This window comes from Oncorhynchus gorbuscha, linkage group LG09 (assembly GCF_021184085.1).
Source record: "Oncorhynchus gorbuscha isolate QuinsamMale2020 ecotype Even-year linkage group LG09, OgorEven_v1.0, whole genome shotgun sequence".
Classification (NCBI taxonomy): Eukaryota; Metazoa; Chordata; class Actinopteri; order Salmoniformes; family Salmonidae; genus Oncorhynchus; species Oncorhynchus gorbuscha.
Window position 1 is genome coordinate 91,019,732 of NC_060181.1, and position 14,057 is coordinate 91,033,788.

The 14,057-nt window shown below is 43.5% G+C and overlaps 1 protein-coding gene across 2 annotated transcripts in view; it reads right to left on the reverse strand.

Moving 5' to 3' along the window:
* The window catches only part of LOC124044263 (glucose-6-phosphate exchanger SLC37A1-like), a 33,656-nt gene extending 20,103 nt beyond the window's left edge, over positions 1-13,553 (reverse strand). For both annotated transcript variants that reach the window (XM_046363886.1, XM_046363885.1), the window contains exons 1-7: positions 13,400-13,553; positions 10,765-10,983; positions 5,356-5,437; positions 2,444-2,549; positions 1,729-1,807; positions 946-1,081; positions 622-698 (exon numbers count right to left, since the gene is read on the reverse strand). In XM_046363886.1, the coding sequence (XP_046219842.1) occupies positions 622-698; positions 946-1,081; positions 1,729-1,807; positions 2,444-2,549; positions 5,356-5,437; positions 10,765-10,820 (536 nt within the window). In that variant the 5' untranslated portion in view covers positions 10,821-10,983; positions 13,400-13,553. The remainder of the gene's footprint in view (positions 1-621; positions 699-945; positions 1,082-1,728; positions 1,808-2,443; positions 2,550-5,355; positions 5,438-10,764; positions 10,984-13,399) is intronic.
* Between the last annotated feature and the right edge of the window lie 504 nt (positions 13,554-14,057).

Genomic DNA, 14,057 nt, shown 5'->3' on the forward strand with positions numbered 1-14,057 from the left:
TTCTGATCAGTTAAAACAGGGTTAGGATAGTGTTCCGATCAGTTAAACAGGAATAGGATAGTGTTCCGATCAGTTAAACAGGGTTAGGATAGTGTTCCGATCAGTTAAACAGGAATAGGATAGTGTTCCGATCAGTTAAACAGGGTTAGGATAGTGTTCTGATCAGTTAAACAGGGTTAGGATAGTGTTCTGATCAGTTAAACAGGGTTAGGATAGTGTTCTGATCAGTTAAACAGGGTTAGGATAGTGTTCTGATCAGTTAAACAGGGTTAGGATAGTGTTCTGATCAGTTAAAACAGGGTTAGGATAGTGTTCTGATCAGTTAAACAGGGTTAGGATAGTGTTCCGATCAGTTAAACAGGGTTAGGATAGTGTTCCGATCAGTTAAACAGGAATAGGATAGTGTTCCGATCAGTTAAACAGGGTTAGGATAGTGTTCTGATCAGTTAAACAGGAATAGGATAGTGTTTTCCGATCAGTTAAACAGGGTTAGGATAGTGTTCTGATCAGAGCCCTCCTGTAGGGAACACCAAATAACATAGTTAAATTCCTATTGTAACTTCAAGATATCTGAACTATAGCGGAATCACCAGAATAATAACAACACATCTTGTGGCTTACCTTCCCTTCCCAAACCAGTTCCCGATGCACGTGACCACACTGGGCCAGCCAGTGGTCTGAACCAAGCCATTGGCCACCTGAGGCAGCGGAGAAACACACAGAGGAGTATGTTGTGTTAGACTTGGGAGCAACGAGAGCAGCTAGAAAAAAATTCAGAATACAGAATAGTTGTCCTCTGATTTCTACAACATTTGTGTGTGTGTGTGTGTGTGTGTGTGTGTGTGTGTGTGTGTGTGTGTGTGTGTGTGTGTGTGTGTGTGTGTGTGTGTGTGTGTGTGTGTGTGTGTGTGTGTGTGTGGCATTCCATGTATGCGTTTGATTCACCTGGACAAATATATAGAAGCTGAGGCTGTGGATGTTGTAGATGCGGCCCAGACCAAACAGACAGGTGAAGAGGCCACTCATCAGCATGCCGAACGTCAGGTACAGACGAATAGGCAGGCGCTCGCCGATGATGCCACTGCGGGACGCACAATGATGACACAATCATAGGAATAGACACAATCTCCTCCCAGGTTCAGGACTTAACATCACTAGGCTCCTTGCTGTCCCCAGTCCACCTGACTGTGCTGCTGCTCCAGTTTCAACTGTTCTGCCTTATTATTATTTGACCATGCTGGTCATTTATGAACATTTGAACATCTTGGTCATGTTCTGTTATAATCTCTACCCGGCACAGCCAGAAGAGGACTGGCCACCCCACATAGCCCGGTTCCTCTCTAGGTTTCTTCCTAGGTTTTGGCCTTTCTAGGGAGTTTTTCCTAGCCACCGTGCTTTTACACCTGCATTGTTTGCTGTTTGGGGTTTTAGGCTGGGTTTCTGTACAGCACTTTGAGATATCAGCTGACGTACGAAGGGCTATATAAATAAATTTGATTTGATTTGATTTGATTTAGGCCTCTTATAGAATACAAAACTGTCACCAACTCAGATCTTCAGCGTTGACACTCTTGCTCAAGTTAAAATAGCAGCTTGCAGTAAGATAATGGTGGGTAATTCCTAATCACCTGACCTGTCCAGGATCGACTCCAAGACCTTTCTAGTGAATAACACAGCCAGAGATTTCCCCCTGGTCAGGTTAAATAGACAGACTGGATGAGGCCTTACCTGAGGTACATTCCCACAGCGTAGGCACAGAGGAAGGAGTAGTCCATGGCTCCCAGAAGCTGCTTATAGTTGCTTTTATCTAGAAATGGTGCAATTTTTTTTTTGCATAAGAATAACATCAATTCAACCAATGGCCACTTACAGTGGGGCAAAAAAAGTATTTAGTGGGCCACCAATTGTGCAAGTTCTCCCACTTAAAAAGATGAGAGGCCTGTAATTTTCATCATACAGTGGGGCAAAAAAGGACAGAGGAGCCTCTTAAAGAAGAAGTTACTGGTCTGTGAGAGCCAGAAATCTTGCTCGTTTGTAGGTGACCAAATACTTACTTTTTCCACCATAATTTGCAAATAAATTCATTAAAAACCATACAATGTGATTTTCTGGATTTTTTTCCTTCTCATTTTATCTGTCATAGTTGAAGTGTACCTATGATGAAAATTACAGGCCTCTCATCTTTTTAAGTGGGAGAACTTGCACAATTGTTGGCTGACTAAATACTTTTTTGCCCCACTGTATCTGAAAAGTGACCACTGGATTTGGTTATGGGGATCAACAAAAATGAGCAAATAGTAACATGTGTAGGGAAGGTAGGTCGGTGGAATAGGTGGGAGGGAAAGGGAATTGGTGTACGAGGGATTGAGAAGAAGAGGGTCATCAGAGAAAGTGTGTCAGGCAGAGAAAGAGGGGGGAGAACGAGGGTTGAGTGGAGTCTCACCAAAAGGTTTCCAGCTGCAGTCCGTCTCTGTGTGGAGGCTGGGCAGCTGCCTACTACCAGCCGTGGAGAGCTCATGGAGAACTGAGCAGTTCTTATGCAGCTCACTCTGTGGAGCAAGTATGATCTCCATGAGAAAACATATTCATTACCCTCATAGTGAAAAAAAAAAACCCATCCTGCTACAGCATACATGTAGCTTGTCATTCATCCATCTTAATGTCAAGCAGTTTGCAGCTATGGTTCCAAAGTAAACAATGGTCGATGCGTTCTCTGGGAAATAATGAAGGATGTGGAGGGTGTGGTCCACAACGCGCTAGCAGAGAGGCATTATTTTCCAGAAAACACAGAGCCCCGAGTTGATTATCCCTTTTTATACCAAGGCTATAATTTAAACACATTTATCACTATGAACTGTGTTCATTTGCAGGTAGAAGAAGTGCGTTCAACATCCACTGAGGTAGCTAGCAAGTTTACTTGATAGTGACATTGGTCATACCCAGGTGGGTGATTGAAAGACTAACTGTTTTGCCGGTAGTCGTGGTAATACTATGAAAGTTTAGATGCCAATCACCATATAAGTTCAATGATGAAAAAGGCATATGCCCCAAATACAACAGGTACAACAACCTTATGTGAAATTCTTACTTACAAGCCCTTTACCAAAAATGTAGTTTTAAGAAACAATAAAAGAAAGAGTTAAGAAAATATTTACAAAAAAAATTAAGTAAGAAATCAAATAAAAAGGAACACAAGAATAAAATAACGAGGCTATATATAGGGGGTAGCGGTACTGAGTCAATGTGCGGGGGCTAAACCACATAGAGGTCATACTGACCAGGTTATAGTAGCAGGCTAAACCACATAGAGGTCATACTGACCAGGTTATAGTAGCAGGCTAAACCACATAGAGGTCATACTGACCAGGTTATAGTAGCAGGCTAAACCACAGAGAGGTCATACTGACCAGGTTATAGTAGCAGGCTAAACCACAGAGAGGTCATACTGACCAGGTTATAGTAGCAGGCTAAACCACAGAGAGGTCATACTGACCAGGTTATAGTAGCAGGCTAAACCACAGAGAGGTCATGCTGACCAGGTTATAGTAGCAGGCTAAACCACATAGAGGTCATACTGACCAGGTTATAGTAGCAGGCTGACCAGGTTATAGTAGCAGGCTAAACCACATAGAGGTCATACTGACCAGGTTATAGTAGCAGGCTAAACCACAGAGGTCATGCTGACCAGGTTATAGTAGCAGGCTGACCAGGTTATAGTAGCAGGCTGAACCACATAGAGGTCATGCTGACCAGGTTATAGTAGCAGGCTAAACCACAGAGAGGTCATGCTGACCAGGTTATAGTAGCAGGCTGACCAGGTTATAGTAGCAGGCTGACCAGGTTATAGTAGCAGGCTAAACCACATAGAGGTCATACTGACCAGGTTATAGTAGCAGGCTAAACCAGAGAGGTCATGCTGACCAGGTTATAGTAGCAGGCTGAACCACAGAGGTCATGCTGACCAGGTTATAGTAGCAGGCTGAACCACATAGAGGTCATGCTGACCAGGTTATAGTAGCAGGCTGAACCACAGAGGTCATGCTGACCAGGTTATAGTAGCAGGCTGACCAGGTTATAGTAGCAGGCTGAACCACATAGAGGTCATGCTGACCAGGTTATAGTAGCAGGCTGAACCACAGAGGTCATGCTGACCAGGTTATAGTAGCAGGCTGAACCACAGAGGTCATGCTGACCAGGTTATAGTAGCAGGCTGACCAGGTTATAGTAGCAGGCTGACCAGGTTATAGTAGCAGGCTGACCAGGTTATAGTAGCAGGCTGACCAGGTTATAGTAGCAGGCTGACCAGGTTATAGTAGCAGGCTGAACCACATAGAGGTCATGCTGACCAGGTTATAGTAGCAGGCTGAACCACAGAGGTCATGCTGACCAGGTTATAGTAGCAGGCTGAACCACATAGAGGTCATGCTGACCAGGTTATAGTAGCAGGCTGAACCACATAGAGGTCATGCTGACCAGGTTATAGTAGCAGGCTGAACCACATAGAGGTCATACTGACCAGGTTATAGTAGCAGGCTGAACCACAGAGGTCATGACCAGGTCATAGTAGCTGACCAGGTTATAGTAGCAGGCTGACCAGGTTATAGTAGCAGGCTGACCAGGTTATAGTAGCAGGCTGAACCACATAGAGGTCATGCTGACCAGGTTATAGTAGCAGGCTGAACCACAGAGGTCATGCTGACCAGGTTATAGTAGCAGGCTGAACCACATTGAGGTCATGCTGACCAGGTTATAGTAGCAGGCTGAACCACATAGAGGTCATGCTGACCAGGTTATAGTAGCAGGCTGAACCACATAGAGGTCATGCTGACCAGGTTATAGTAGCAGGCTAAACCACATAGTGGTCATACTGACCAGGTTATAGTAGCAGGCTGAACCACATAGAGGTCATACTGACCAGGTTATAGTAGCAGGCTGAACCACATTGAGGTCATGCTGACCAGGTTATAGTAGCAGGCTAAACCACAGAGAGGTCATGCTGACCAGGTTATAGTAGCAGGCTAAACCACAGAGAGGTCATGCTGACCAGGTTATAGTAGCAGGCTAAACCACAGAGAGGTCATGCTGACCAGGTTATAGTAGCAGGCTGAACCACATAGAGGTCATGCTGACCAGGTTATAGTAGCAGGCTAAACCACAGAGGTCATGCTGACCAGGTTATAGTAGCAGGCTAAACCACAGAGAGGTCATGCTGACCAGGTTACAATACCACCTGTGCTGATAACATGTATATATAGTGTGTGGAGACGAGTGTATAGTGAGTAAGTCTCTGTTTATGCAACATGCCAGTGTAGTACAGTGAATTCCCTATAGGATACATCAGTGTCTGTGTGTTACCTTGACAATGCTGATGGGTTTTCTGGACAGGTGGAAGCTGGTGTACAGCAGGAAGGTGAGACCAAAGGTGAAGGCTCTGTACCTACAGGGGGACAACACAGGGGGCATCAGTAAGGGACTGGAGGCTCTGTACCTACAGGGGGACAACACAGGGGGCATCAGTAAGGGACTGGAGGCTCTGTACCTACAGGGAGACATCAGTAAGGGACTGGAGGCTCTGTACCTACAGGGGGACAACACAGGGGGCATCAGTAAGGGACTGGAGGCTCTGTACCTACAGGGAGACAACACAGGGGGCATCAGTAAGGGACTGGAGGCTCTGTACCTACAGGGGGACAACACAGGGGCATCAGTAAGGGACTGGAGGCTCTGTACCTACAGGGGGACAACACAGGGGCATCAGTAAGGGACTGGAGGGGAGGAAGAGGTAGTCAGTGGGTGGCATTCATCCACTCATACAGTGCATTTGGAAAGTATTCAGACCCCTTCCCTTTTTACACATTTTGTTATGGTTAGCCTTTTTATAAAATTCGATCAAACATTTCTGGAGAGACCTGGAAATAGCTGTGCAGCTACACTCAATCCAACCTGACAGGGGTTAAGAGGACCTGCAGAGAGTAATGGGAGAAGCTCCCCAAATACAGGTTTGCCAAAGTTGTAGCATCATACCCAAGAAGACTCAAGGCTGTACTAGCTGCCAAAGGTGCTTCAACAAGTACAAAGTAAAGGGTCTGAATACTTAAGCTAATGTGATAGTTTTTTTTGTTTCTAAAAAAATAAAAATATAAAAAACTTTTTTGCTTTGTCATTATGGGGTATTGTGTGTAGGTTGATGAGGGGAAAAAAACTATTTAAATCATTTTAGAATAAGGCTTTTAAGATCAAGGGGTCTAAATACTTTCCGAATGCATTGTACACCCACCGCCCGTCAGCGCCATGAAAAATTGTGCAGTTCTTCATCAGAAAGCTGTGTTGACCTATCCGTGCATCACAACTTCAAAATGCTGCTCATGCAGATTAACCAACACAAAATCAGATGGTTATCGTCTACAACGTCGCAGATATCAGAGGATTGATGACCTAGATGCCAGTAAGGCAAGGTCAAATATCTCAAAAAGAGCTAGATAAAACCAGAAGAATTGTAAACATGTTGAACACACAGTAGCTACAGTTGAAGTCAGAAGTTTATATACACCTTAGCCAAGTGCATTTAAACTCTGTTTGTCACAATTTCTGACATTTAATCCTAGTAAAAATTCCCTGTCTTAGGATCACTTTATTTTAAGAATGTGAAATGTCAATAACAGTAGAGAAAATGATTTATTTCAGCTTTTATATCTCTCATCACATTCCCAGTGGGTCAGAAGTTTACATACTCTTAATTAGTATTTGGTAGAATTGCCTTTAAATTGTTTAACTTGGGTCAAACGTTTCAGGTAGCCTTCCACAAGCTTCCCACAAAAAGTTTGGTGAATTTTGGCCCATTCCTCCTGACAGAGCTGGTGTAACGGAGTCAGGTTTGTAGGCCTCCTTGCTGGCACACGCTTTTTCAGTTCTGTCCACAAATGTTCAATAGTATTGAGGTCAGGGCTTTGTGATGGCCACTCCAATACCTTGACTTTGTTGACCTTAAGCCATTTTGCCACAACTTTGGAAGTATGCTTGGGGTCATTGTCCATTTGGAAGATCCATTTGTGACCAAGCTTTAACTGCCTGACTGATGTCTTGACATGTTGCTTCAATATATCCACATAATTTTCTTTCCTCATGATGCCATCTATTTTGTGAAGTGCACCAGGCCATCCTGCAGCAAAGCACCCCCACAACATGATGCTGCCACCACCATGCTTCACGGTTGTGATGGTGTTCTTCAGCTTGCAAACCTCCACCTTTCTCCTCCAAACATAACGATGGTCATTATAGCCAAACAGTTCTATTTTTGTTTCATCAGAACAGAGGACATTTCTCCAAAAAGTACGATCTTTGTCCCCATATGCAGTTGCAAACTGTTGTCTGGCTTTTTTATGGCGGTTTTGGAGCAGTGGCTTCTTCCTTGCAGAACGGCTTTTCAGGTTATGTCAATATAGGACTCGTTTTACTGTGGAAATAGATACTTTTGTACCAGTTTCCTCCAGCATCTTCACAAGGTCCTTTGCTGTTGTTCTGGGATTGATTTCCACTTTTCGCACCAAAGTACGTTCATCTCTAGGAGACAGAACGCGTCTCCTTCCTGAGCGGTATGAAGGCTGCGTGGTCCCATGGTGTTTATACTATTGTTTGTTCAGATGAACGTGGTACCTTCAGGCGTTTGTAAATTGCTCCCAAGGATGAACCAGACTTTGGATATCTACAATCTTTTTCTGATGTCTGGCTGATTTCTTTTGATTTTCCCATGATGTCAAGCAAAGAGGCACTGAGTTTGAAGGTAGACCTTGAAATACATGTACAGGTACACCTCCAATTGACTCAAATGATGTCAATTAGCCTATCAGAAGCTTCTAAAGCCATGACATAAATTTTGGGAATTTTCCAAGCTGTTTAAAGGCACAGTCAACTTAGAGTATGTAAACCTCTGACCCACCCACTGGAATTGTGATACAGTGAATTATAAGTGAAATAATCTGTCTGTAAACAATTGTCGGAAAAAAAATACTTGTGTCATGCACAAAGAAGATGTCCTAACAGACTTGCCAAAACAACATTTCTGGAGTGGTTGAAAAACTAGTTTTAATGACTCCAATCTAAGTGTATGTAAACTTCCGACTTCAACTGTATAACCAGTCTGGCATGTTTTCATGGTCATTACTCACATCACCGGTGAGCATAATAAACCCAGCGAGAGCAGGTGAGCATAATAAACCCAGCGAGAGCAGGTGAGTATAATAAACCCAGCGAGAGCAGGTGAGCATAATAAACCCAGCGAGAGCAGGTGAGCATAAGAAACCCAGCGAGAGCAGGTGAGCATAATAAACCCAGCGAGAGCAGGTGAGTATAATAAAAACCATGAAGTCCTGTTCTTGTAACTCTCCCACTCATCAGTTATTTCCTGGTGGACTTGTGCAAAGGGCAAACAAGTCGAATTCGACAGACCCTGACGTGGGCTTCCCCTGACCTAGCCAAACACAGCCATCCTGACGTGGGTTCACCCCTGACCTAACCAATCAGAGCCACCCCGACGTGGTCTTCCCCTGACCTAGCCAAACACAGCCACCCCGACGTGGGTCTTCCCCTGACCTTGCCAAACACAGCCACCCCGACGTGGGTCTTCCCCTGACCTAGCCAAACACAGCCACCCCGACGTGGGTCTTCCCCTGACCTAGCCAAACACAGCCACCCCGACGTGGGTTCACCCCTGACCTAACCAAACACAGCCACCCTGACGTGGGTTCACCCCTGACCTAGCCAAACACAGCCACCCTGAAGTGGGTTCACCCCTGACCTAGCCAAACACAGCCACCGACGTGGGTCTTCCCCTGACCTAGCCTGAAACAGACACTTATGGCAGGTAAAGTCACACCACCATAAACCAGCCCTAGAGACCAGTTGCTAAGGGGAGGAAAGCAGTCAGAGGGAAGAATCCCTGATTGCCTATGTACACTCACAATAGCTGGGCAGCATGTGTGTGTTTATATCTGTGAGTGTTTTTATGTGTGTGTGTGTGTTTATATCTGTGAGTGTTTATGTGTGTGTGTGTGTTTATATCTGTGAGTGTGTATGTCTCGTGGAAAGGGGGTTGTGTTCTCTCCCAAGGCTGGACAGAAATGAGACAGTTAGGACAGTGGTAGTGTCTTCCCTGTCAGCAGTAATTTAGTGTAAAACACAGTCAGAGGCTCTGTGACATCACAGAACACCACCACTGTCCCAGCTCCAGCGCTCTGAGAACACCAGACAGAGAGTGGCTACAGACACACAGGACAAAAGGTTTACAACCTTGACTTCAGCATGCCACTCACACGGAATAACTGTCAGTCAGAATGCAACGGAATGTGGTAAGAGTCCAAAGAAATACTTCAGAGTGTAACACCCCAATGAAGATTCAGGTTAACGACTCGGTTCTCCGCTCTTTTTCAGTTTGACCTTTGACTATAGTTCTACTGATAATAGAAGTAATCACGTGACTTGACAAGGAACAAATCCTGGCCCTAATAATGAATGGGATAAGGAACAGGTGTAGACTAACAGAGAAATGCTTACTTACAGGTCCTTCCCAACAATGCAGAGAGAAAGAAAATAGAGAAATAATAGAAAAGTAATAACAAGTGAACAATGAGTAACGACACACGGGGTACCAGTACTGAGACAATGTGCCTATAACTAGGATGAAAGTGACGAGGCAACAGGATAGATAATAAACAGTAGCAGCAGTGTGTGATGAGTTAGTGTAGAAAGGGTTAATGCAGATTGTCCAGGTAGCTATTTGGTCAACGATTTAACAGTCTCAAGGCTTGGGGTAGAAGCTGTTCAGTAATCATTAACCTGCCTGCAGGTATCCTGGGACAATGTCACATAGATGATGCTTACCTATCATTTACAGCTGTAAGCCCTATACACTACATGATCTATGTGCTGTCTGTTGTTAGCACAGTGCTCTCTCTCTCTCTCTCACTCTCTCACTCTCACTCTCTCACTCTCTCACTCTCTCACTCTCTCACTCTCTCTCTCACTCTCACTCTCACTCTCACTCTCACTCTCACTCTCACTCTCATATATTGGACTATATATAAAATTGATACGGGCAGCAGAAACAGGTGCAAGACAAGGCACATACAGTACACTGACACTAGGGTCACACACAGAGACATGTTATGGCTTGAGCCCTGATATAAGAAGTCATCAACAACTAAGTCCAAGTGTGAGCAAGATCCCGCAGAGGCAAAATCCCCATAAACAGAGTAGCACAAACCAACAGAATGATGGGCTGTGTATCCTTGACCCTAAAGAAGGTCAAGACAAGAACACAACCCAAGTGGACAGACAGGACTCTGTGGAATTATAAAACAGACACGCGAAGACAGAAACACGAACATCTGGTTTGATTAGAAGAGGGACGTGAATAGTCGGCTTACTTGTCAGAGGACGACAGCCTGCTTCTTGAACCAAATGCCACCAACCAAAAGCAAGTAGTGACCCACTCATATTGTTCTGACGACACTGCCATCTAGATTAATTAATTGATGAACTACTTATGACAGAGTGCATTTTGATCTGAAAGACAGAGACAAAAAGACAGACAGGCAGATAGACGTACAGACAAGACAGACACAGGCCAGAAGGTGGACAGACGGGCAGGATATAAGGACAGACACAGGCCAGAAGGTGGACAGACAGGCGGGCAGAAGGACAGACACAGGCCAGAAGGTGGACAGACGGGCAGGATAGAAGGACAGACACAGATAAAACAAAACGCACCACTGATCTCTGTTGAAGGATGCCAGGAAACGGATGCCAGGTGGCACGGGGGCCATGATTTGTCGATAACAGGCACTGGGCAGTCAGACGGGCAGGTCTCACAGCGATGATGATGATGACCAACACGCAGACCTACAGCTCCATTCTGTGAGCGTAATGCAAGGCCCAGGAAACATGGCCAAGAGGCTGCAGGAACATCCCCTCAGAAGCTGTATTCTCCTGTACGGGGCAAAATAATTCAAGAGTTTTAAACACAGCAGGACATCTGAAGATGGCATCTCTCTCCATTCCATTTCTATAGTGTGTCGTGGAAATTTCCTCTATTTACCAAATCATGGGAGCAAACCACACACACAAGTCAGAGTTTATAAAAGTCCATCTTTAATTATATAAGCTCTATAGCATTTTGACTTTCAACAGTTCAGTATCTCTAATGAAAAGTTGAGATTCCCCCCACAATGGCAAAATGGGATCCTTTATAGCAAAGATCAAACATAGTCAGACAGCATAGACATAATTCATCGTTCAGCTTTGTCTTCTTTCCCAAACCCCAGAACCATAAACCAATCCTCCAAATCAACAGGCATATATCAAATTGTCATTTAGATACAACCAACTCAAAATACAACCAAACCTGGACAAGCTCACGGAGAGGAGAGTGAGGCTATAGGTTAAGATAAAAGCAACATTAGAGGGACCATAGAATGATTCCAGACACTGCAACCCCTCCTTTCCCCACTGGGAAAGGTAGGGAGTAAAATATATGTTTACACATGATGACACTTTGACCTCTCCCCTTTCAGCGGCCCATGCAACTTAGTCTTGACATAGAACAGATAATTGCAACCTCGCCACAGTATTATACAAAAATACCATTCTGATGAGAAGTAACTTACACACATTGATGAAATATAAAAGATCTTACATATGTTACCAACAAATTCGGAATCTTCCACGACAAGTGTACGTTCTCGAACGTATACTTTGTGCATGTATCTGTCCAGGGTCCTTCCATCTCAAAAATCACAAGAAAGAGGTTTGACGCCAACCATCTCAAATTGTTCTGAGATTGTTTTGTAGTTAGTAACCGATACAATGACCTTTTGTGAAACATTATTTTGTTTAAATATAATTTGATCTCTGAGAAACAAATTCTGTTTGACAAGTCACATGAACCTGCGGCTTGGAGTATTGCTTCTCCATATTATGTAATCTATTCCCTGTGAATCTGGTGATGTCCTTTTTGCCCCCCCTGTTCAGAGAAATTTGTCATTGAAGTCACTTGCATTATTTACCATTAAATAGTGTGAAAGTACCAGGTTTTGACCTGTTGTGTGGTCATCCTCACATTTCAAGCTTGTCCTCGACGAAAGCAATTCAGTTTTATCCTTCTTTATTGTCATTTTGTTGAAATTACATTTTTTTCCTCAGGAATGTCAATATTACCTGTTTCTAACTACAGAAACTATTTCTGAATTATCTGAGACAGTGGGTGTGATGGCTTGTTGAAATGACACAGAACAACTCTCCAGAAAGGCATAGTAGGATACAGTAAACTTTCCATAGCCACTCATCAGAGATATTGCTCACATTCATACAACTTCTGCTTAATGCTCTGGGCATCACATGTAGCATGAATACCAGTACCCTTCTATGCCAGAATCTTGGTCTGGGAACATGACGTTGCCAAGCACTGAACCACCAACTGTGTATATCGACAGCTTGGCTTGCTAAACTATGCATACCATGAGCCTCTGCCACGACATTAGTCATTTACACTACTGATATGGTCACGGTCATCATTTTGTAAATTGAATGGATTAATTCTTCATACCAAAACTTTCAATAGTTTCCCATTCCCATGGGAGACAAGTAGTACAATGTATTCACTCACTAAGGTACATCGCTCTGTATAAGAGCGTCTGCTAAATGACTAAAACCTAAACAACATTTCCCCAAAAATATTTGGCCTATACAGTACAGCGGCCTACAGTTGGCTACAGTTAATAGCAAAACCTCATACGTGGAATCTTGGATGGCACATCAACTGGACCAGGCTTTTCGTTCAGACTGTGACAGAGCCTCAAATCCAGTTACTGAAGTTGATTACTTAAGTTCATTCGAAAATAGGTATCTATCTTTCTTATTTTCATCCATTTTCCCCATATATGAACGTATTACCATCTAACATCATGTAGATTAAATTGAGATTGTTATACAGAGCCCAATACTGTTGTTTTACCATTTTCTTGGACTGTGGCAAAAACAGTGAAAACACATTTGACTTCCCAGTGTGGCAGACATCAAAGAGAGAGAAGCCTGCTGTAGGACATTTGTCAGTTTGCTTGAAAGTCACATACATCAATGTTTCCAATGATTATGATCATCAGCAACATTGTAACCAAATCGATACTGCAGTCGAAAGATACAATGGTTTTAGATGAAGAATCCTCCTTACAATGTATCCGACAGCTCTTTGTTTAAACCATTGTGTTCAAATATCCATGGCTTGCTCGCTTCACTTTCTGCTCATCCTCGTGCCCTCGATGTTAGACAAAAAAACAGCGGTCTATCTGTGGAAAATCGCCGACCTTAACAATTCACACACATGGGAGGAATAAATGATCCAACTTACCGTGGCTGAAATCGAGGAAAATTTCAAAAGAACCGTCTTGTTTCTCGTCCAACTCGGGCGGTATAGCTATCACTTCCTTGTTCTTTCACAGGGCTTCGTGGAACTGTCATTCACAGTCACACTGGTCGCCCAACCTCCACTTTGGTCTACAAATGACGTCAGAACAGTACATAGAAACTGGTGAGCGTTTGATGGCCCTACCTAATAATTATCAAAAAATGCCTTTGTAAATCAACAAGGAAATGTAATACAAAAAGTTATGTGCTACTAAACAGGTTTCCATCCAACCTTTTTTTAATGCGAGTAAAGTACATATCGGATTATAGAAAACATGTAATAACACAAGGAAATCAGATACAATATGTATCTGTTACTAACCAGGTTTCCATCCTTTTTATGCGAGTAAAGTAACGTTACATGTCATGTAATGACAGGCCTGATGGAAAGCGCAACGTTTTCGGTAAACTTTCCAAATGTCGACAAAACAAAATATGCTAGACTGGGTGGAATATTTTTGTGTCGGTAAAGGTAATGTCGGTGGAAAGGCTTTTATGCGAAAATATTGATATAATAACCATTCTATCGAAGTAAACTTGGAGTCACGCGTTGACATGTTGTGTGGTCCTCCAACTAGGAGTTGCAGTTGCAGTTTTTAGGC